This window comes from Halichoeres trimaculatus, unplaced genomic scaffold, assembly GCF_033239565.1.
Source record: "Halichoeres trimaculatus isolate MK-OKI-2021-1 unplaced genomic scaffold, fHalTri1.1 fHalTri1_scaffold_3, whole genome shotgun sequence".
NCBI classification, from domain to species: Eukaryota; Metazoa; Chordata; class Actinopteri; order Labriformes; family Labridae; genus Halichoeres; species Halichoeres trimaculatus.
This window is the reverse complement of record NW_027437181.1, coordinates 42151181-42175158: the sequence shown is the minus strand read 5'-3', so window position 1 is coordinate 42175158 and position 23978 is coordinate 42151181. Positions and strand designations below refer to the sequence as shown.

The following is a 23978-nucleotide window of genomic DNA, read 5'->3' as shown; positions in this document are numbered from 1 at the left end:
AGCCGGATACCAGAAGCCGCAGCTGGTAAACAATAGCCCGACGCCGTAGCAGCTTACCCCGCTATTAAATCCAACAAAGAAGAAAATGCGACACAGTAAACAAAGAGCACGGATGGAAGACATGCAGCATTTCGTCCTCTCTGTGATTTTCATGTAACTCTCTGTTACAAAGTGCAATCAAGCTTCGTTTCAGATAAGTCTTTGTGCCGCCAGGAGAAATGCAGCCGCTGTCGGGGTAAGTGACGATTCTTTTGACCAATCAACCGTCTGCAGTGTGTTGCTCCACCCCCCGAGAGCAGATCGGTTCAGTCTGGCACCCATAGGAAAGGGTCCCAAAAAAGTAGGACAGCTCGTCTCGGTTTTTAGGGATCTGTCCCGGGATGAGTCAGTGGAAACGCCGCTAAAAGCGCACTGTACCGAGACAAACCGACCCGGACTGCTTGGTGGAAACACGGCTAAGGTTTATACTTTTTCATTCATGTATCTCTAAACTACTCCGTCACTCAAAACCTTTGTTTGATTTGAAAACCTTGGGAAATAATATAGACTCAAATATACTTTGTCCACACACATAGGAAACTTACAAATGTATTTTTTCTTATCTCAGTTGATGTCATGTCTGCAAACGCTACAGCGTTATGTTCGTGCTCGTACTTGCACGCGCGCCATGCATGAGCTGAACACAGAGGCTGCAGTTACGCCTTATGCCTGAGGTGGCAGTCGGGAGTAAAAAAGTGACAAACTCCATATAGTCCCTGCAGGGCAGGGGTCCTCCAGGACCAGAGGCCTATAGCACGAAGCGCAGTCAACTTATCTGCGGTAACTCACATCTATCCAGGATTGAGTAACCGTAACAATGGCAATCAGGATAATCGATAGCACGACACAAGTTATCAGCAAGGTAACTCAACCCAGGATTGTCTCATCAAGAGCCGTGAACGCACACGTATAAGAGGAGGGCTCAGAGGCAGCTGACCAATCATAATCATGAGCGACAAAGAAAGAGCTCCGTACGTCACCGCTGAAGAACAGCGGCTGATAATGCAGCAATACAAGGAGGAGAGAAGCAATAACTCGGTAAGGGGGAACACGGTAGCAGCGGCCAACCGCAGGCAAAATGCATGCCAATGCATAGTGACTGTGTAAATGCCTAAGTTACTCATCAATGGCTCAGTATGATAGTGATCACACTTCTAAATCTCATAAAATAATAAATGCTACTGTGCAAATGAGTTGCGTGTATTCCAATTATCATGTCATTCTCCCAGATGTAATGCTTCTGGAGTCAGAAGAACATGGGAGAGGATAAATAACAAATACAAGAACATCATCACGTCTGATAAGTCTGTTTCAAGCAGTGGCGATTACTCTAAGACTACAAGGGAAGCTCAGTTTCCCCTAAAATGTTCCCAAAAAAGTGGTGATATGTTCTGCTGTGTGTACATTTCATTGACTAAATATGAGCTTGAATTCCTTCATCTTTTGTTCAGAATCAGCTACCTATCACAGGTAACTGGCTCCACCTCTTTCTCAATCATCCTGGGAACGCTATGAATTGACGTCCCTAAGTTACACTGTAAAAAAAAAAAGTCAAATTTACGGTAAAATACCGGCAGCTGTGGTTGCCAGGAATGTACCGTAAAAAATACGGGGAATCTATACAAGACAATACGGTATGATAGTTGGGTAACCTTAAATTTTATGGAAATTAACATATTTTGTTCACGGGAAATCACTGTAAAAAACAAAAATATTGTAAACCATTATACGGTAATTTTCTGTAAAAAACAATATTTTCCATTGATATTTACAGTAAGTTGATGCAAAGACAACGGTTATATTATTGTCGTTTTTACGGTAATTTGTTGTTAATTTAACAGAAATATGATAAACCCTGTTACGGTAAATAACTTAAAAAAAAAAAAAAGAAATATGGTAAACCTAATTACAGTCTATGTAAAAAAAAAACAGGGTGAAATTGTATAACATTTTATTTTGACCAGTTAAATTTCACGGTAAATTCCTGGCAACCACAGCTGCCGGTATTTTACCGTTGAAAATACAGCACAATACATAAGAAACATAAGTGGTATGGCGTAGATTTTACATTAGCAACTACTAAATCTATTTGTTTAAAGTGGTACAAATTTTAACCCTGGTACAGATCATTACAGATAATTAGCAAGAAAATGTTACTTAACATCTTTGAAAAAGACCGAACAGATCCTACTGTCTGTATAATTACAAAGGAGTGAAAATATTGAGAACACAGCATGCCCACATATGTGACTGATAATCCAAGGTAGAATGAATAAACACGAAACAGTCACTTGCCCCTGACGGATCAAGAGTAACGAGTCACTCAGTCCAGACTTGGTAGAAGAAAGCATTTAAACATGGAGTGAAGTTTCAAATGCACATAATGATGTAGATACAAGCTCTGCTGGAGGACTCAGCTGTTGTCCATCAGGTGTTCACTTCAGACTAGCAGGATCCTCTCTGCAGCAAAAAATGGACACAAAGTTTCAAAAGTTTGATCAATGTAATGCATGACAAAAAATCCCTGAGATTAACAAAACCTTATGTCAAAAATAAGCTGCCATGATCAATGACTTCATAAGTGTCAAGATTGCAGATCTTAAATCAATTCACATAAAAGTGATGCATAAACTCAAAACAATCCAAACACTAATTGTTTAATAAAACAGTATATCAAAGTTTCACATGTCATTTATCATGGAACCTGAAGTTAATTACTGAATAAGGTGGTAAAAAGATCTTGTTCCTGTAATTCAATCTTTATTTTATACCATTAGTTTCCTTCATGTCTTAAACTGCTCACCTGGAAAATGAACCTGAGACAGATTAAGGTTTGTGTTTTCTATCCATTTGTCTTTTGCTGAAGTGAACAAAATCACTGCTTACCTCTTAGTGAATCTCTTGGTGAAGACTAGACTGATAACAGGAGAGTCTCATTCAGACATAAAAGTTCCCATCATCTCTTCTTGAGGACTCGCAGGTTGACAAGGGAAGTTTCACTGTGGACTGACTCGTTCCCTTCTGCATTTTGAAAGAAAACACAACAAAAAGGAAATTCACTAATAAATATTCATAACAACTTTGACAATAATAATGAGTCAAGAAATTACTCTAAGAGTCAACTGTTGCAACATCACAGTTCACAGTAGTCTGTGGAATACTGGAAACATCTATTGACAGACCAGCTGTAGGCCAAGTTATCTCGCAAGTATCTGATTATTGATATGCTACCCATTATACGATGGTGTGATGATTTGTAATTGTTTGCTCTAGGTGGAGGTTTTTCCAAACTACTTCAATGTTTATTTTTTTCTGGTACAAGTGGTACAAATCATGTGCTTGGCTAACCCTCATAACTGACAGCAAAAAGTCCTCTATTTCTGAAAAGTGGAATTTTTTGACCCCCTCTATGTCTGAAAAGTATCATGTTAATAGTTTTCCACTTAATTTGTTCAGAAATGTTATATGAAATATTTTTGATCCACTTCCGTCCCGATCAAGTTTCCAATCATGCCATTGTGTACGACATTACCAATTTCTATTAAACTCACAAAAAATAAATAAAATTCATATTTTATCAATAAAATTAATGCAAAGTGGAAGTTATAAGTGGGGATTACTACAGTTTTGGACATGTCACAGATCCGCAACAATATAGTTTTTTTTTATGAATATGGAGTTTATCTGCAAAATCACCATTCAATTTTTTTTAAATATATCTGAAAAGTGGACATTTTCTGCTCATTTCCAAGACCTCCTGAAAATATTATAACATTTTAAAATATTTTTAAAAAACATTTTATTTTAGAGGTCCACAATTTCATTAATGATTAGTTTTTTCTTATTTCTTTGAAATAATGTTCAAATTTATTGTTGCATGTTGCAATTGGTAGGTTACTATTTTTTTTCTAGTTTCTTTGAAATGTACTCCAAATTGCAAGGTAAACCGTGATGATTGGCAAAGAATTTGAAATTAAATCATAACCCACCACAAAATGTTTTTAGAAGTATCTCAACATTTCTGCTATTTCCAGAGAAGCAGGTAATAAACAGCTACTTAGTTCTTGATTTGCACATTGCACATTTAAAAGCAGTAACCTCCCTCACAGCGGTGATATTGGTAGTGGCAGTGTGTGGTCGGTAAAAATTAGCCTTAAAAGCCCCATACCTGGTGAATGTCTGCTTGCAGTCAGCTTCAATGCACTTAAAGAAACACCGTGGCTCATTTCTATGAAGCTTACAGTGAAGCACGTATCCCCTTAAAGTGATACTCTGGGATGGAACAAGTTGGGTCCAATCACAAGGTTTAGGGCAGAAATTACCCCTACAGCAGTGATTTTTGTGCAGCAGAAGCCCAGGGCGCTCACACCAAACACCCCTCCCCGCTCGTCAGCCGGTTTCCTCTGCACTCAGACGGGGTCATATTTGACTTGACCAAAAACACAAATAAACGGACTCCCACCGAAAAAATCTGATATCGGTCTGCATTCACGCTTTATTTAGAGAATTTTCAGCGCGTTACTTTCACACAAAAACACCGCTAAATAAGGCTCTAGTTCTCATCGTGTCTCTTTGTCCTGGCAGACTACCTGCGTTTGTTTATATCTGGCACGCAGCAGCGCGGACTGATACACTAAGCGACTGTGGCTCTGCAGCAGTGGTAGCGCCGTTTTTCGACACGATGCATAGGAAACCGGCTGCCAAGCAGGGAGGGGGTGTTTGGTGCGAGCGCTCTGGGCTTCTGCTGCACAAAATCACTGCTGTAGGGGTAATTTCTGCCCTAAACCTTGTGATAGGACCCAACTTGTTCCATCCCGGAGTATCACTTTAATGACTGAACTACCTTGCCACAAAAACTACAGCTCAACATGTCTCCATATACTTTGACAACTGCTACTTAAGTTCCTTAGCATATATCCAACACAAAGCTTAATGAGTGCGATATATTCCTGTCCACAACAAAGACAATTAAAACATAAATTCTCGGGCAAAACTGTGCTAGTCGTTTATAACAGTGATGAAAATATCCTCCCAACCTAGCAATTTCAAAGCAACAAATAGTAATAGTAAAATAAACAAAGTCAGAAATAAATGACACTGATTCCAAATTGCTTTTTACTTGAAATATGTTTTACTCACCTCACAAATACGTTTTCAGGTGTTAGAAGGACAGTAGTCAGCGTGTCGATCCTGCTCCAACTGGCGTCGGTTAGGTCATCTTCAGGTCAGGTTCTCCCCTTGCAAACAATCCGGTTGTTAAGTCCTACGTCATTCGTGACGTTTCACCCATTTCCAGGTCCAAACTCCTTCGCGCTCTACATTATTTACATCGGAAAACCATGGCGGAACCGGTCAATCTTTTTACCATTACTTCTTTTTTCGCTGCTGCGTCGATTAGGGTCAAAAAAGGGCTGAATTCTTTTGACTCTAACAGAGTTGTGAGTGTTTCTGTCCTCCCGGGAGGAATGATTAAGGGTAGTGTTCAAGCCTCAATGAAGAAGAGAGAATACATAGTTGAGGTGAGTTAGGTATTAGCTAGTAAGCCAGGTTTCTTGAATGAAGCTAAAATCTGTACATTCATAAACAGAAGATGTCTATAAAAACTTATTTGAAGACAAAAGAAGTCAGTAAGGATTGATACCAAGCCTTCATATTTTGAGTTTACTGGCTTAGGTGCAGGCTCGTAGGTTGTAGGTACTTTAATATAATGACAGCCACCAATTTACGCGATGTAGCTTCTATGCTTCAGTTGAAGTCAACAAACTTACGGCTAAAGAAGTCAGAGTGTTTCAACATCTTTTGAGTAAATGACGTTACCATCTGTTCAGCGTAGTCTTTTGCCTAACACTGCTCTGATCTTTGTCAGGTGTCATTTACAAAAGTGTAAGTCACTGCTGTCTGTGGCCTTCTCAAATTAGAACAATATTGAATACTATATTCTTGACTTTTTTTCATCATTTGAGAAAATTTGCAAATTGAAACAACCCATATGCTTCCCAGTGAATTGCCAAATTGAATGCTTGTTTTAAGAGGTGTATGATTACTTATAAATCCGAAAGTTACCTATCCATGGGGTTAACATCTAATTCACTGATCTGCTGCCCCTTGACTTGATACAGAAATATTAATAAGATATCAACACAGCACAGAAAATGTCATATAAAGTTGTTAGGATGAGGGCAAATCTTTTGAGTGCAGGTACATTTAGAGAATCAGCAGGTGAGGTACAGCAGCTGTGAGTGCCCAATTGGAAGGGACAAGTGCCATCATATGGCTGCTTTGCTGATCTGGGTGGAGAAGAATGTATCCCGAACAGATGTTGGGTGCAAATGGAGAAGAGCAAAGACACCAAAAACAGACAACATCACCGACAAGAGAGTGTCTGGGATGGCTCCATCCAAAACACAAGGTTAGTTTTTAACCAAATCTGCTGTCATTTTTTGCTATTATATTTTTTTTTGTGAGTTGCACTTAATCTGTGTTACAAATGAATAGTGCTACAAAAAATCTTGCATTTTATGATAATTTCAAATATCATTTCTTTAATGATTTCACAACTGTTGTTTCAGCTGGAATCAAAAGACCGGTCACACAGGAGGATAAGGAATGGGCCATGGCGTCATTGGCAAACCTTGGTCGTTTTACAGGGATGGGTTGGATCCTCAGCCCTGAAAAACCTCAGGTACAGCTTAACTGTTTTTCTTTGAACATCACAATCATACAATCCAAAATCATGCATCAATAAAGATTGGTAATATCCAGTGTCAAAGTTTTTCAATATACCTATGCGAACATCATTTCGCTAACTCTTCATTAAGGGAGTCAAACTGGTGATATACAGCAATCTGACATTGTGTGTGTATCTTTTTTTACAGACTCTCCCTATCAAAACTTTTGATGGACTGGTTGCCTCCCCAGAGTTTGACCAAGCAGAGGATAAGTTCGGCTATGTGCTTGGCTCACTTGCTGTTTCTGAACAGGAGAAACAGCAGATTGAGAGGGTCACGGTTGGACAGACAAAAAATCCATTATGGTAAGAGAGTGACCAAGGTGATTCATAACAGGTTAATTGGAAGAAAGGTTTATTTTGACTTGGAAGTGATGAAAAAAAAAAGACAGAGTCTTATTTTGACATTTTTACAGGTCAGCCTATCGCACGAACAGCATCACAGCCAGCAAGTTCGGTGCAGTCTTGGCAGCAGTCAGGCGAAAGTCGGCCCCTCCTTCCCTGTTTAAAACCCTACTTGGCCAGTATAGCATGAATGAAGGGTCTAAAGTGAGTCGTAAGTTGTTTTTAAAAATGAACCAAACTTTTCTGTGCATTTTATAAGGTAAAATACAGTTAATTTTGTCTGGTGTCTTCACACATGTAAAAAAAACATATAAGTTGTACTCAATCTCTTGATCTCTCTTTCAGGCTTGTGAGTGGGGAATACTTCATGACGTGAAAGCGAATCAGGAATTCATGGAGCAAAAAGGCGTTGTCATCGAAGACAGTGGGTTGTTTTTGTCAGAAAGTGGCCTGCTTGGTGGATCTCCCGATGAAATGATCTCACCTGACTGTATTGTGGAGGTGAAATGCCCATGGTCAGCCAGATCTGGGACAATCTTGGAGGCAGCAGAAAAAAAAACTTCTTTCTCCAGAAGGATGAGGGCACTGGCTCCCTCAGTCTGAAGCAGATGCACAACTACTGGCATCAAATACAGGGCAACCTTTACCTTACAGGTGCTCGAAACTGCCACCTGCTGGTCTGGACCCCCTTGACCTGGTCATCTTGGCTGTGGAGAAAGACCCAGCATGGGCCAGCAACATTGGCAAACTTACAACTTTTTATAGAGACAGCTTTCTTAGACACATTTTGAATCTGTAAATAGTTGACTAGCATTTGTTCATGTGTTCATTTAAATGTTCAAGTTTTTTCTGCCTTGTTCTGTCATATCTGTTAGAGCTGTCTAGCAATTTACATTTATTTACATGTTTAATTGCTGCTAAACAGTACTTAATGTGTACAGTTCTCCCTTAATATCTATCTATGATTGCAGTTTCCATATGAAATTTAATAAATTATTTGCCCATGAAGACCAATTTTAGATGTTTTAATTTGTATAGTTGTTGAAATGCAACAATTTTCTTATCCTCTTTACATTGTAAGTAAACAACAAATACCTAAAATACATCATAATTATTAAACTGTTGTTTTGTGAACCAATATGTATGCAAGGCCAAGGTAAAAAACTTGATCACGAAAAGATAACAGTTTGGTGTCAACCCTTGTACGTAGAAGGGTTGACACAAAACCAAAGTTTAATCTTTATGACATGTGTCACAAACTCATAAATTATAATAAAGTGCATATTGTGATACAGCCCTTTCAACATAAACAGTGTCAAGTCATGAAGTGCAGCCATATTTTGGTGTATTGATGTTTTATTATACCGTGAATAATCAATAAATTGAACAAGATCTACAATAAAGCACAATCGCATGAACAGAATGGTACAATAACAAACTTGATTGGCCAGAGGCATGACACATTTTTTTTTACCCATTTGCTTTCACTGTCAATGAGAGAAACAGAAGGAGGATAAACACTATTACAGGAAAAATTAAGCACTTTCAGGACATTTAACTTTTTTTCCTTTTCCATGACATAAAAATTGTTGAGTCATTTACCAGGTCTTTCAGGATTCATGGGAACACTAAACTTAATCAAAAATTAAATATTTACAACTATTTACAAGAGGCAGATAAAACTTGGAGCAGATACTAAAAGGGCCGTGAGGTTCTAATCTATAAATATTTCACACAATTTCTCTGAGAATGGGCGTTTGCAGATTTGTAAGACACACACACACTTTAAGAATTTTGTTTGCATTTTTTCGGTACTGATAGGGGATAAGTTGCAGAATGTTATATAAATTAATTCTCTGTATGGAACGCTCAACATGAATTCTGGCACTTAAGATCTGCTTGTTGTGATTAACTTCCTGCTGAGTGAACTGTCCATTGACAAGAAAAGAGGGGATATTTAATAAAACTCCTTCTGGCAAGATATCTCTGATTGTGTAGCCCTTGTCTACCATCACCATATCACCTGGCTGTAGATGTCGGAGGAGTCCAGAGTCAGCAGTAACAGCTTTGTCAGAGGTGCTCCCACCATACAGGTCACTGCTGAAGGTTATAACCCCATTTGGAGCAACACCAATGAGCGCCTTCAGTGTGGTCCGCCCTTTGTATTGGCTGTAGAGGTGGCTCTGGGTGTCCAGTCTCTTGGTGTTGGAGACAGCAACCTCTGTGCAGTCCAGCACTATCCTGCAGTTTGGGAACGGCTTGAAGCACTCTGGCAAGGACTCTTGGTTCTTGGCTGTGGATGGGATGTTGTTCTCCAGCATGCCAACATAGAGGATATCATACAGCGCACAGGTTATGGTGGTGAATATGTTTGTCACTGTGGCTGTGCTGCAGTTAAATCGAGTGGCAAGATCTACATGGCCAAAATTTAGTTTTAATTTCATCAATGTCATAAACAACTGATCAACATGAGGCAAAATTTGGACAGTCCAATCAGAGTGATACTTTAGCTCAAATTTAGAAAGAAGTGATTCCAAAAAAAGAACAGTGGCAGCATCAGGCAATCCAGTGTAATACTGAACTTTTTCAGGATTGGACGAAATTTAGTCAAATGAAAAGGTTTGTTACTGTTTCTCTAATTGTTTCTTTAGTTTCTCATTTTCATCTCTTAGCATATCATTTTCAATCTGCAGAATTTCAGCTGTTTTTGCTATCCTAGAGGTCTCCTGTGTTTGTGGCTGCTCCATGGGTTTGTCTGCCTCAGAGGCACTGGGACCTGCTGCCTTCCTTTTCTTCGCCTTTTGAGTTCCATCTTCGGGAAACTCAAAAGCCTTTCCCTCATTCCAGGCAAACCTGGATGGTCCTGCAGCTTTGCCATGGGGGAAATGCCAGCTGCATACCCGAGAGTTGCAGGTTGGTGTGAAGTTTTCACGCCTGTAAACAGACCAAGTGATTGCCATTATTTACAGATGCACACCATGGATATCATTTTATATGCAATCTCATAAGATCACCACAAAGAAGAATACAACCCTGATAAGGACTTGATGTTTCCAGTATCTTGTTTTTAGATTTAGGGCAATGGACTGAAACTCTGATAGTTTTGACGCGTTGCTATTTGGTTAGCTAACCGGGATTAGCACACACATAGGTAGCAGCTCTTCAGAATCAGAATCAGAATCAGAATCAGAATCGGTTTTTATCGCCAAGTATGCAGCACATACAAGGAATTTGACTCCGGCAGTTGTTTTCTCTAGTACAAGAGTGGACACAAACATGACACATAAACATGACAATAAAAAAAAGATAAATAAAAAGATGTGGATGTAGAAAAGGGCTGGGATAAAATGTGCATCAGAAATATTTACAGAATAATGGGATATTTACAATTGAAGGTGAAAAAGTGCAACTGTGCGGTCCCTAGTGCAGCTGTAAACTGTTTTAAAAGGTGCCAGTGTTAATTACAGTTTTATTATTTAATATAAAGACTGCAGACGGATAGAAACTACTCCTGTGCCGGCTTGTCCTGGTCTGCAGAGCTCTGAGGCGCTTGCCGGATGGGAGCAGTTCAAAGAGTCCGTGAGCAGGGTGAGTGGAGTCCCTCACAATGTTTCCTGCTCTCCTCTGAGTCCTAGAGCAGTAGAGGTCCTGGATGGAGGGCAGGGGGAAACTAATGATGCGCTCAGCAGTCCTCACAGTGCGCTGCAGTCTGAAACGGTCCTGCCTGGTGGCAGCTCCAAACCACACAGTGATGGAGGAGCACAGAACGGACTCGATGACTGCAGTGTAGAACTGCAGCAGCAGCTCAGGGGGCAGTCCATGTCTCCTCAGGAGGCGCAGGAAGTACATCCGCTGCTGAGCCTTCTTGAGGATGGAGCTGATGTTCTGCTCCCACTTCAGATCCTGCGTGATGATGATCGTGCCCAGGAATCTGAAGCTCTCCACAATGGACACCGGGTTGTTGAGGACTGTGAGGGGGGACTGGGCGGGGGGATGTCTCCTAAAGTCCTCTATCATCTCCACCGTCTTGAGCGTGTTCAGCTCCAGGTTGTTCTGACTACACCAGAGCACCAGCTGATCCACTTGCTGTCTGCAAGCAGTCTCATCATCGTCCTGGATGAGACCGATGATGGTGGTGTCGTCTGCGAACTTCAGCAGCTTCACAGAGGCGTCTGTGGAGGTGCAGTCATTGGTGTAGAGGGAGAGGAGTAATGGAGAAAGGACACATCCTTGGGGAGTCCCTGTGCTGGTGGTCCGAATGTCCGAGGTGGCCTGCCCCAGCCTCACCTGCTGACTTCTGTCAGTCAGAAAGCTGTAGATCCACTGACAGAGCACAGGAGGAACAGTGAGCTGGGCCAGTTTGGAGCAGAGGGAGGGGGGGACCACAGTGTTGAAGGCCGAGCTGAAGTCCACAAAAAGGACACGTGCATAGGCCCCAGGATGATCCAGGTGCTGCAGGATGTAATGCAGCCCCAAGTTGACAGCGTCGTCCACTGATCTGTTTGCCCGGTAGGCAAACTGCAGGGGGTCCAGCAGGTCCTTTGTGAGGGTCTTCAGGTGAGCCAACATCAGCCGCTCAAAGGTCTTCATGACCACAGATGTCAGCGCGACAGGCCTGTAGTCATTCAGTCCAGAGATGGTGGGTTTCTTGGGGACGGGGATGATGGTGGAGCGCTTGAAGCAGGAGGGGACCACACCCAGCTCCAGGGACCTGTTGAAGAGCTGGGTGAAGACAGGAGCTAGCTGGTCTGCACAGGCTCGCAGACAGGAGGGGGAAACCCCGTCAGGGCCTGGAGCTTTTCTGTTTTTTTGTCTCTGCAGCAGCCGGGTCACTTCCTCCTCGCTCACTTGGAGGGTCTGTAAGGTGGGTGTGATGGAGCCCCGGGGGTGAGGTGGAGTTGAGATGAGGGGCTCAGAGTCAGTGGGTGGTGGCAGGGGGGGCAGAGTGACAGCAGAGAGGAGAGGGGCAGGTGTGAAGTGGACCCTTTCGAATCTGCAGTAGAAGGAGTTGAGGTCGTCAGCCAGGGCTTTGTTGTCTGCAGCAGTGGGGGCTGGGCGTCTCCTGTAGTTGGTGATCTCCTGCAGGCCTTTCCACACTGACGATGGGTCGTTGGCTGAAAACCTGTTTTTCAGCTTTTCAGGCCCCGTTTACACGGAGACTCCCGCAACGATTTTTCCTTTGCGTTTTCAAAAGCCACCCGCGTTTACATGAGGACGGCGTGAAAACGATCCGCGTTCATACGACTCCAGGAGGAGAAGTCTCCTCTTCTGTTCTTTCTTTTTCTGCCATTTTGTTGTGTGAGACGGTCGGCAATCCAACCAGTGGCACTTTGCCACTCTGATCTCCTTGGTCAGTGTGTTTCTGGCCTGCCGGTAAAGGGCCCTGTCTCCACTTCTGTGGGCGTCCTCCTCGGCACGACGAAGGTGGCTGAGTTTAGGTGTAAACCAGGGTTTATTGTTGTTGTATGTCCTGAAGGTCTTTGTAGTCACACAGACATCCTCACAAAAGCTGATGTACGATGTCACAGTGTCTGCCAGTTCGTCTATGTTGGTGGCTGCAGCTTCAAAAACACTCCAGTCAGTGGAGTCGAAACAGTCTTGAAGTTCCTGCTTTGCCTCACTTGTCCACTTCTTTACTGTCTTGACCACTGGTTTGGCAGCTTTTAGTTTTTGCCTATAAGCTGGGATCAGATGGACCAGACAGTGGTCAGAGTGCCCTAAAGCTGCCCGGGGTACAGAGTGATAAGCGTCCTTTAAAATTGTGTAGCAGTGGTCCAGAGTGTTTTTATCCCTGGTGGGACAATTAATACATTGTCTGTATTTTGGCAGTTCGTGGTCAAGTTTTGCTCTGTTAAAATCCCCCAGAATAATAAGCAGAGAGTCCGTGTGTTCTCACTCTAAACGGAATCGCCTATCCTTTCTGAATAAATGTTAACTGTTACCAGACTTATAGGTATGGTTATTAAGTCCACAATCCGGTAACGTCCTTCATATTGAATTGCTACGAATTTCGAAAGTTTATGTTCTCCATTGAATAAATATGATACATCGGTAGCTATATAGCATAAAGACGGGTTAGCTTTAGGCTAACTAATCGGTAACTTTCTTCAGTCATTTAAATATTTTTACTCACCTAATCAACTTCAGCCAGTTCTTAGTTTCCCTCTGGTCGCATGGAAACCTGTAAAAGGAAAAATAACTGTCCTTTTTCGTCTCCGTCCTGTTGAAACATCGAGGCACACAGCACCTGTTTCACCTGTGTATTGTTCCACACCTGTGTTTAGCTGCTCCACTGCCTTTCTTAAGTTCATTGTGTGTGAGTCCTGTCGCTGTGTGTCTTCTGTCACGTGTGTCCTTGAGCTACTTGGCTTTTTTCATAATTGTTTTTTAGACTTTTGGGATTTGTTTATTTTGTAAGTCTTGTTTTGGTTTTTGTGTTTTTGACTATTTAGTTTTAGTTTGAATGAATATCTTTTGTTAAATCTGAGAGTAGGGCCTCCATCCTCCTTGTTTTCCGTATGGTTTATGGCAACTTTGTTCCCATAAGATTAGGACATTTTTAAATTATGGCTTTAATCTCCTAACACAGTGGCACTTTTTTTCCTTGTAATGTAATAGTTTCAATCTGTCACCAAAAATATTTTTTCTTTTGGAAGTAGAAAGTTAATCTGGTAACATTATACATCTTTATTGTCAAAATCTAGTATATTATACTCTATAACTCTTATCTTCTGTCCTACTTGAGTTCATCAACCAGTTTTTATTATTTCACGATTCGATATATGTGATGTCACAAGAAGTCCTGTTGTAATACCATAGACGTGCTTTCGTATGAGCTCACAAGGAGAAATCTATAGGAGGACGTTTTAGAAGGAGCGTTTTGACAGATGTCGCTGATTCTGTTTACCTCACATCGTTCACGTAAAGCTCAGACTTACGGTGATGAACACAGACGAGGTTTTCAAAGTGACTTCACTGAATTCTTTATTGATTCATTTCTGGAATTATTCGCTCCTTATGTAAATCCTTTGTTTTTGACGACTTAAGCATCACTCAATGATTTAGCCCAACACTTGTTCCTGTGTATTTAGCTCCTAAGTCCCTGCAGGCCCAGCGTGTCCTCTTCAGGAGCCTGAGAGGCGGACTGAGTTCATTAGGACGATCCTGAGGGGGACATCGGAGGACTCACATCATCCAATCACACTAATCAGGAAATGAGTCAGTGTTACCAAGGAGACCAGTTGCCAGGGTCACTAAAGGCAAGGGCACAGAGGACTGCTCTGGCACACACACACACTCACACACACACACACACACACACACACACACACACACACACACACACACACACACACACACACACAAAATCATACAAACAGGATACAGGGTTCAGTGAATTAAAGCGACACGGGAGACTGAAGACGCCAAAGAAGGTTTAACTCTTTACAGGAATCTTTTTCTCTGACTGACTGACTGATTCCAGTTTGACCTGACTGTGCTTAACAGAAAGGACATGCTTTATTTTGTTGAAATTCGCTGAGCATTGAGAGGGCAATCAATAAATGGATCCCTGGCAAAAAAAAAAAAAAAAAAAAGATGCAAAAGCATCCAAGGCGCCGTCTGTTGCAGACTTGTGATGGAGGCTTCAATAATTTCATTCACTCAGAAAGGAAAGGACTGGGTGGCTCTTCAATCAGAAAACAGCCTCATGGATCACAGTAAAAGAGTCAGACATGTCAGAGGGATATGATTGGACAGGATTTACCTTATTGATCCCTCAATGGGGAAGACTCTTTGGTTATAGGAGCTTGATCCTGATTTTCAGCCTTAAACCTTCAGAATATCAGTGTCAGTGAGCTCCCCGCCACCAGGATGAAAGGCCCAACCAAAAACAAACAAACAAGCTGATGCTTCATCTAGCTGACAGTTAGAAAACTAGGCTACTTCTGTGCACATGTTGCTGTTTGATGAATTAATCCGGTATCAATATTATCCTGGTTTAGTCACCCCTGAGGTCTTCAGCAAAGAAAAGTGGAAACCAACAAATTTACACTCTAACAATTTCATACAGCTGGCGCTTTTGCCCAAAGGGACAAACAACACAAGCAAGAACTGAGGAGAGAAAACCTCAGTTTGTGCCATCAATACTTTTCACATTTGAAATGATACCATACTGATGCTTTGTACCTAGGAATCAGTACCAGTACTCAACAGTACCAATTTTTGGTACCTTTGTGTGTGTGTGTGTTTATGTGGTAATAAATATTCATTCTCATCCATCCATCCATTTTGTTCCGCTTATCAAGGGTCGGGTCGTGGGGGCAGCAGCCTAAGCAGGGAGACTTCCCTCTCCCTAGCCACTTCGTCCAGCTCTTCCCGGGGGATCCCGAGATGTTCCCAGGCCAGCTGAGAGATGTATTCTCCCCAGCGTGTCCTGGGTCTGCCCAGGGGGCTCCTCCCAGTGGGACGTGCCCTGAACACCTCACCAGGGAGGCGTCCGGGAGGCATCCTCATCAGATGCCAGAGCCACCTCATCTGGCTCCTCTCAACACGGAGGAGCAGCGGTTCTACTCCGAGCTCCTCCCGGATAGCCGAGCTTCTCACCCTGTCTCCGAGCTTATTTCGGCCGCTTGTACCTGCGATCCTGTTCTTTCAGTCACTAACCAAAGCTCATGACCATAGGTGAGAGTGGGAACGAAGATCGAAGGGTAAACAGAGAGCTTTGCCTTCTAACTCAGCTCCCTCTTCACCACGACAGACCTGTGCAGATTCCGCATAACTGCAGACGCTGCACCGATCCGCCTGCCGATCTCTCGCTCCAATAATAATACATTTTTTAATAACAAAATCCCAAAAGTTTTTTTAACTTAACATTTTTTTCTTAAAATTTAAACTTGCAATGCTGTGTTTATGTCTAGCATGGAAAATCGCCTACTCTTCCACTCCCCCAGTCACAAGGATGGGTTTTGGCACTGAAACATGGTGCCATTTGAATCTACATGAATCAGTCCTCAGTACTACAGACCGAATTTGGTCAGTACATATGAGCTGAGCTGACACAGTTGTGTCGTCAGGTGGAAAAGACAGAAAAAGCTTAGTGTCGTCAGCATAGCAGTGGTAGGAGAAGCCCTTGTCAATTAGCCGTATGTTTCAGACACTTCTTCTCACCATGACACAGTCTCAGTGGAAGTCAGATTAGAAATGTCAGAAAATCACCCTTTTTTGTGTTTATAATTCTACAATAATAGATGAGATGTGCAACCCGAAATAGTTTGGGAATTTGGATTCCATTTGGTGACCCCCAGAGGGATCACCTCCTTGAGCCACTGGTTCACAGTAAGAGACAGAAGAATTGACAGGATACACTAAAAAAATAAAATAAGAACCCTAGAATAGAGTTAAATTAAAGGTTAACAAAATGTAGAGTAAAATAAAGAATTTAGAAAACATACTCACCAAACACTTCATCAGGTTATCTTGTTTAACTGCCCGTTCATGTACAGTGAGGCAAAAAGTATTTAGTCAGCCTCTGATTTTGAAAGTTCTCCCTCTTAGAAAGATGAGAGGTCTGTAATTTTCATCAGAGGTATACTTCCTGTTGTAGATTCACTCTACCTGGTGCAGGTCTACAGTTTTCTTCCTGGTGTCCTTGGACAGCTCTTTGGTCATGGCCATGGTTGAGTTTGGAGTCTGACTGTTTGGGGCTGTGGACAGGTGTCTTTTACACAGATAACCAGTTCAAACAGGTGACATTAATACAGGAGTGGAGGACAGAAGAGCTTCTTAAAGAAGAAGTTACAGGTCTGTGAGAGCCAGAAATCTTGCTTGTGTGAGGGTGAACGAATATTTATTTTCCACCATAATTTACAAATAAATTCTTTTCAAATCCTACAGTGATTTTCTGAATGTTTTTACTCATTTTGTCTCAAAGTTGAAGAAGGAGAACTTGCAAAATCAGTAGCTGACCAAATACTTTTTGACCCACTGTGTATATCTAACTGGCCAATTACAGGGCAGCAGTTTAATGAATTTAGTCACATAGACATGGAGAAGACGAGCTGCTAAAGATCAAACTGAGCAGAGAAGTTATAAAAATGTTGATACTATTTCCCTGTGGCTCATGAAATAGAAGCATCTGAAGTTTGCACCTCTGTGGAAATTTATTTCTAAAATTTCATGTTTCTTTCTTTCTTTTTTTATTTTAACTTCAGCTCTAATTATTTTTGAAAATTTTGAGGGGATAAAATCTGTGACAATCCCAAAAGAAAATGCCATTCATGGTGAGCTGAAACCTATACTTAATCTGGACTGAGCCACCTCAAAGCAAACAATGACCTGTAACTGTTCCTTCACATTTTCTTGTTGTTTCACTCCACCAGCTTTCTTTGATCCCTCCTTTATCCATCCATCTCCATCTCTGTCTCTGGTGTAGGCTGATGTAATTACAGCTTCCTACTCTCACAGGCTCATGCAAACTGTACGTTCATACACACACACACACACACACACACACACACACACACACACACACACACACACACACACACACACACACACACACACACACACACACACACACACACACACACACACAGAAACAACAATCTGGCAATAAACACAAAGCTTTACATTTCGTTTCATTCTTCCCTGTCCCTCGTCCCTGTTTATGTAAATTACAGACCTTCATCAGATTGTGTCTGTAGCCCGGCCTCTCTGTGGAGCTTCACTTGTGTTTCAGAGAACTTCCACACAAGTCGGATAATTGCGTCTAGTTATTCGGCCTACACATGGGGACAAGGCACCATGGATGGCAGACTGACCGCAGTTCACTGAAAGGTCAACAAGTAAACAGGCGTATCTTGTTTCAAACAGTCCTGCTGCCAGCACCGACTGACTCTATGTGTGTGTGTGTGTGTGTGTGTGTGTGTGTGTAATACAGTACGCTGTGTGGGCAGGAGGAGCCAAGCTTCATATCAAACCACACTGAGCCGCCTTTAAAAGGATTGATGGATTCCCAGGAGTGGAGTGAAGAGTGAAAGTCTCCATCACTGTTAGTGACCATTCAATGGCTTTTCCTCTGGAGGATCAATGTCTCGATTCAGAGGCTATTTGTCACTCATTGAGGGACTGGGGGGATGGAGACCATGAGATCCAATGAGAAGAGCCCCTGGAGACTTAAGTGCTCACTAAAAGCTCGGCTCTCTGTGGACTGGGAAATGAAAAAATGGACAAGCTACAATGACTTCTCCATCAGTGTTAGCTTTTAGAGCCATGCTGAAACTTTTTTAGGTTATGTAGTAACATCAGCTTTTCCCAAGTCCAGGGCAGAGCAGTGAGGACTACTGCACAAAATGAAGCACACAAAGAATGAGTGGCGAGGGGACAGGGACAGGCAGGACGCTTTTTATCTGTCTGTACAATGATGATGATAATAAAAAAAATATGTATAACAGTTTTCAGTTCTTCTTTCCTGAAAGCTCTCATCACAAAAAAGAGACTTCAATGGGCTTCCAGTGCTGCTGTTCTTCTTATAGCTGCTGATGTGACACTTCAGGTGCTTTTCACTCACGTTTACATATTTGTTGATTTTTTTTACCTCTTCAGTGGAAACCATTAGTGTTACAGCTTAAAAGACGCATCACACACCACAAGCACAAATAAAAAAAAATAAGAAATTATGATAACTCAAGGGAATAAATTGGAAAATAAAATCATACTACGCACCATATTTGGCCCACGTACTCCATGTCCTCATCTTATTTTTCTGAATTCATTTTGTTTTTTTAAAGCTGATGTGTAAGCATGATATATAAATGTTAAACTTCTTTAACTTACCCTCATGTCATAGTTTGCTCTAAGTTTGTACAATATGATGTTACTGATGAAAACTACATTGTTTCAGTGGTCTTATGGTGCCACCCCCACTTTGCTCATATGGAGTCATGGACATCAATTAATCAATTTTTAATTATGTGAGACCAAATTAAAACAATTTTATTTTAAGTCTCTTTACAAAAACATTTGAAGATCTTGACTTTTTTTTTTCTTCGTAATACTATAAAAATGAAAGAATGCGAGAGTGGATGTGAGAGTTAAAGGATAAGTCCTGAACTCCCAGGAGCTGAATGCCAGGCTGGCGTAGTCCAAGGTGGTGACCTGGTCAGAGAAAGTCTCTGAGGAGTTCAGGTCCAAGAACAATGACTCCAGTCTGCTCTAAGTTTATGCACTGGGGATGTGGGTTGGTGTGTGTGTTCGTGGAGGATTGTCAGGTCACTTTTTTCAATTATCATTTTACATTTTTTGTACGTAAAGCACTTTGTGTGACTATTTTTGTGTATGACAACTGCTACATAAATAAAGTCTGACTGATTGATTGATTGATTGATTTGTAATACAATGAGTCAATGAATTTTAAAATATTCGAGTTTAGAAACAGTGGGTCAGTGTGAGCATAATAATCAGTCCTTCCTAATACATAGTTTGTGATTGTTGTATGAGTATATTTTCACACCAATAACATAAGTTCAGAACAATCAAAGAGTAAAATTAAATGTTGGGCCTCATAATTTATGATCAATCAACTCCCAAGGAGTTTCATTTGAGAAACTTTTTCAAAACTAATATGACAGATTTGTAGCGTAATCCCCCTTTTCATCTTCTTCTGATTTCCAAATACCAAAAAGTCTTTTCAATCAAACTAAACAATGACATTAAAATCTTGAGAAGGACAATAAGACAGATACTTTTTTCGCGTTTGCATTTCATTTCTGTGAAGCAGTGTGAACAGTAAATCTGCTTAAGATAACCTCATCTTTGCATCCTGGGCCATAAATTGTCTTCTGCTTTATCTTTCTCCAACTCTAAGCTATGACAGTGCTCATGAACCCCTCTCAGACAAACTGCATTCACTGTGGAGCACAAAGCGCTGATCCTGACAGGACCTCTTGGCTTCATCACAACAAATACAATAAAGGAAGTGCACGTACGTACTGAGCCCCAGGGACCTCTGATGTATAAACCACATGCCTCATTGATTTACTTATCGATCGCTTTTGCTTTGAGGTCCATCACCTCTGACACTCCAGTCTATATAATAACCTGCTTTGCTTGACTGTTTCCAGCACTGTACATTCATTGCACCAGTTGCTAATGGGAAACCTGGGGGTATTATTCTGTACGTCAGTCAGGGGGTACACCAGCACCGTCCAGTTATAGCTATGACCGGTCTTTATCCTCTGTTGGCTGCACAACAACAAGCTAACAATGATGGATGACCCCCAAGAAGAAGAAAATAAAGAGAGGGGGAAAAAGGAGGGAACTGATGAAAAAGAAGCGTGGCAGAGGGAAGACACAAGCTACATTTCCACAAGGTCATTAACTCTTTCATATTCTGAATATCAGCAATAACCCGGCGGTGCACGGCCATGTAAACACTAATAACCCTTTTTAAAAAACAGAATATGCTCATATTCCATATGTCCCATTTAGTCCATGTGAAGAGTTCATTTGCAAAAGCAAGTAACTCCATTTTAAAAAAAGAAAAGTTTTTAAAAGAAACAGCTGTGGTGTATGGCGGTTTCTGCAACAAAACATGAGCTTTGATCCGGTTTCCAACAGGAGATATCGGCATTGCACCAAAATGGATTTCAGCTTTGTAAACAATGCAATACAAAGAGTTTATCACAAGCATCAGCTTATTTTTTTTTTCCAAAATGGCGTTTATCTGTTTTTGCAAATGAACTCGTCTTATGTATTCTCATATTCTGGTTTTAAAAACTGGAAAACCCTCTTGTGTTTATCCTTTTCTAACTTGAATATTTGGTCATGCATACATCTATCAGGATATCCCCATCCAGAGGAACATCAATTTGTTTTCTGCTCATGCTCTGTTCGCAAGGAATCTTGGTCTTTCGAGTACAGGAAGTCTGCCGTACTGCTGCAGCTGCTGCTGTTGTTGTAGTGTTGTTGTTGACGTTTCTACAGAAGGCGTGGAAATGGTGCACTTTGCATCAGGATGTTGTCCATGCATCACTGTTTTGATCGGGATACCATGTAAACAGAAATAACCCTGCTTGTCACGGGTTATTCTGAATGTTTCAGAAACCAGTTTATTGACCTACACCCAAGTATTGACTACATGTAAACAAAGCCAGTGTCTCTTTACCTGAGCAGCGTATTTTCAGAGCAGTAGCTCGAAGAGTGAAGATCTTCAAACTGAGTGAGAGATGGTTTTAGTTCACAACAATGGACTCCATTTGTCTGTGCAATGTCAGTGACTTCTGTCCCTGTCCTGACTCCTCTTTTGACCTCTTTCTCCTCCATTTAAGCTGGAAATGTGAAGCATTTCTATAAGCAGCTCTCATATCCATCCTGTCTGCATTTGAAATCTGACAAGTCTTACAAATGAGTCTCTGACATGGACACATTTGTGGCCTCACATAAAAATAATAAAAAAAACATGGTGCAAAACATAGCTCCTAGTGTGCTGCGACTGGGACACACTCTGAAAACAGTGAAAGAAACTGAAAGTCTGGCCCTGTGAATGAGCCTGTGTTCCTGTTTTTGTGTTCAAGAAGGACAAAGGATCAGGTTTACTGATCAGAAGGAGAAGTACTCAAAATGTGACACCCATTCCACATGTCTGTAGTTTCTCTTCTCTGACAAGCTCTGTCAAGTCTGGGACTGTCGCCCTGATGGATGGGTCGTGACTTCTCCAGGTTGGATAATAATACAGCAAAGGAATGACATGCATGGAAGAATCATGATGAACACGTTTAGGGAAAGTCTGTAGAAATATTGTGAATGCCTCTTCTGATTGTATTTATGACGTCACAAGTTGAGTTTTTATCTATTTATTGTTTACTATCCACAGCTTTCTGTGTCTGCCTCTCGTCCTTGAAGGAACCACAAACCTGAGTTGTCCCTTTGCTTGTGAAACTGTTCCCATGATGGAGATCCATGTGAACAAAGCTGCTATTCACCAAGTCGACTGTTTGTTGAATTACTTCTGTTAAAAGCTTTTTGCTCTAATATCACACAGAGTAATAAAAGAAACTATCATATATTATTTTATCCGCTGCTGAAAGATTCCCACAGGCACAACTCGTCATCAGCTGCTCCCGATGCAGAGGTCAGAGGTCAAACCAATTCATCATAGCCAGGTGGAGCAGCGTAAATGAAGCAGCAACACACACTCCTGCAGAACACACACACTGGTGCACACAGAACCAGTGGCAGCTCTTTAATGTCAGGCTCCCTCTGTCAGGAAAGAAAATAGGAAATGTTGATTCATAATAAAGTGTGACCTATAAGTTCACTTTGGGGAAGAGGTTTACATAACTTTCACAATGAGCAAACCTGTTTTGTGTCATCACATTAACTTTTTTCTTCTTTATTATTTGTTTGTCCAGTGAGCCTGGATAAAATTCCTTCCTTCCTCTTTCCTTTGTGGAGACCACGTACCCATAACGAGGGGTCACTTTCTTATCAGGCCCCTGCTCTTATGTAACTGAAGGTCTAGGTGGAGGAGTATTTTCAAGTAGTTTTCCTCTACGCAAATACAGAAGGTTTGGTCGGAAGATGGACAGAAGAGGTGGAAGTTGGGTGAGGTGGTTTGTGGGGGATTCAGGTGACATCACCTCCTTCCTCTTACAACTGTGTTTGGCTATGTGCTAGTGCCTGCGTTAGTGCAAGTGTAGCATCTCTGTGTGCTCCTGTATGAGTGTGTGTGAGGTGGATGTGAGCATCACAAGTGCATTTTAAGATAACATAGTTTAGTGAAAAAAAAAATAGTTCAAAACAGTTTGTTTATTTATTGTCCTGGAAAAACACTAATCCATTTAAGGCATGGAGACCGATGGCAGCAGGCAAAATTTGCTTGTTGTCACATTTCAAACAGTAGCGCTATGTAACTACAAACACTATTTTAGTGTTCCAGCCCCGTTTCCACCAAGCAGTCCGGTTTGGTTTAGGTTGGCTCAGTTGAGCCTGATCCTGTTTGTGTTTCCACAGTCAACCATGCCCCATTGTGGTAGGTGGCATGTAAGCCAGGTGACGATGGCCGCGTCAGCTATGTGATAGCGTGATGCCATAGCAGCCCAACACTGGGTACCATGCTGATGGTGAATGGTAAATGGACCAGTACTTCTGTAGATCTTTCCTAGTCTTACTGACCACTCAAAGTGCTTTACACTTCAAGTCTTATTCACCCATCCACACCACATCCACACACTGATGGTAGTAACTGCTTTGGTAGGAACCACCAGTTTAACTAACACAGTCATACCCATTCACTCACCACTGACCAACAGTGGGAGCAATTCGGGGTCAAGGGTCTTGCTCAAGGACACTTCAGGATGTGACTGCAGGAGCTGGGGTGGAACCCACAACCCTCCAATTGAGAGGCGACAACTCTACGACTGAGCCACAGGCAACAAAGAAGAAAAGTGCAGCACAGTGGGAAACATCCAGTGATTCGTCTTCTTTGTGATTGGCTTCTGGCTCTTTGCTACACAGCACAATAAAACTTGGTTTCAGAGAAGACTGTGTGCCACCAGGAGAACTACAGCAGCCACTGTCGTATGGTAAGTGACGATTCTCTCGATGTGTTGTAGCTCCACCTTCTGGGATCAGATCTGTTTTGTCTGGCCCCCAACAGGAAGGTCCCCAAAAAATGGAACAGCTCTCCTTGGTTATTTGGGTATTGGTCCTTGAATTAGCCAGTGGAAATACTACAAAATGCGTGCCATACCAAGACGAACCGAACTGATCCGCTTGGGGGAAATGGGGCTTTTGCATTCCGGTAAAAAATAAATGAAAAGTAGAGTAAAAAGAAAATCTGCTCTCTGTTCATTTGCTTCAGAAACAA

General features: G+C 41.7%; 1 protein-coding gene across 1 annotated transcript; it reads right to left on the bottom strand.

Moving 5' to 3' along the window:
• Positions 1-8841: 8841 nt before the first annotated feature.
• Positions 8842-16786, bottom strand: LOC141787393 (uncharacterized). The gene is given in 5 exon segments (XM_074665681.1): positions 8842-10045; positions 13245-13358; positions 14019-14044; positions 14183-14275; positions 16727-16786. Coding segments are annotated over 5 exon segments (1497 nt in total).
• Between the last annotated feature and the right edge of the window lie 7192 nt (positions 16787-23978).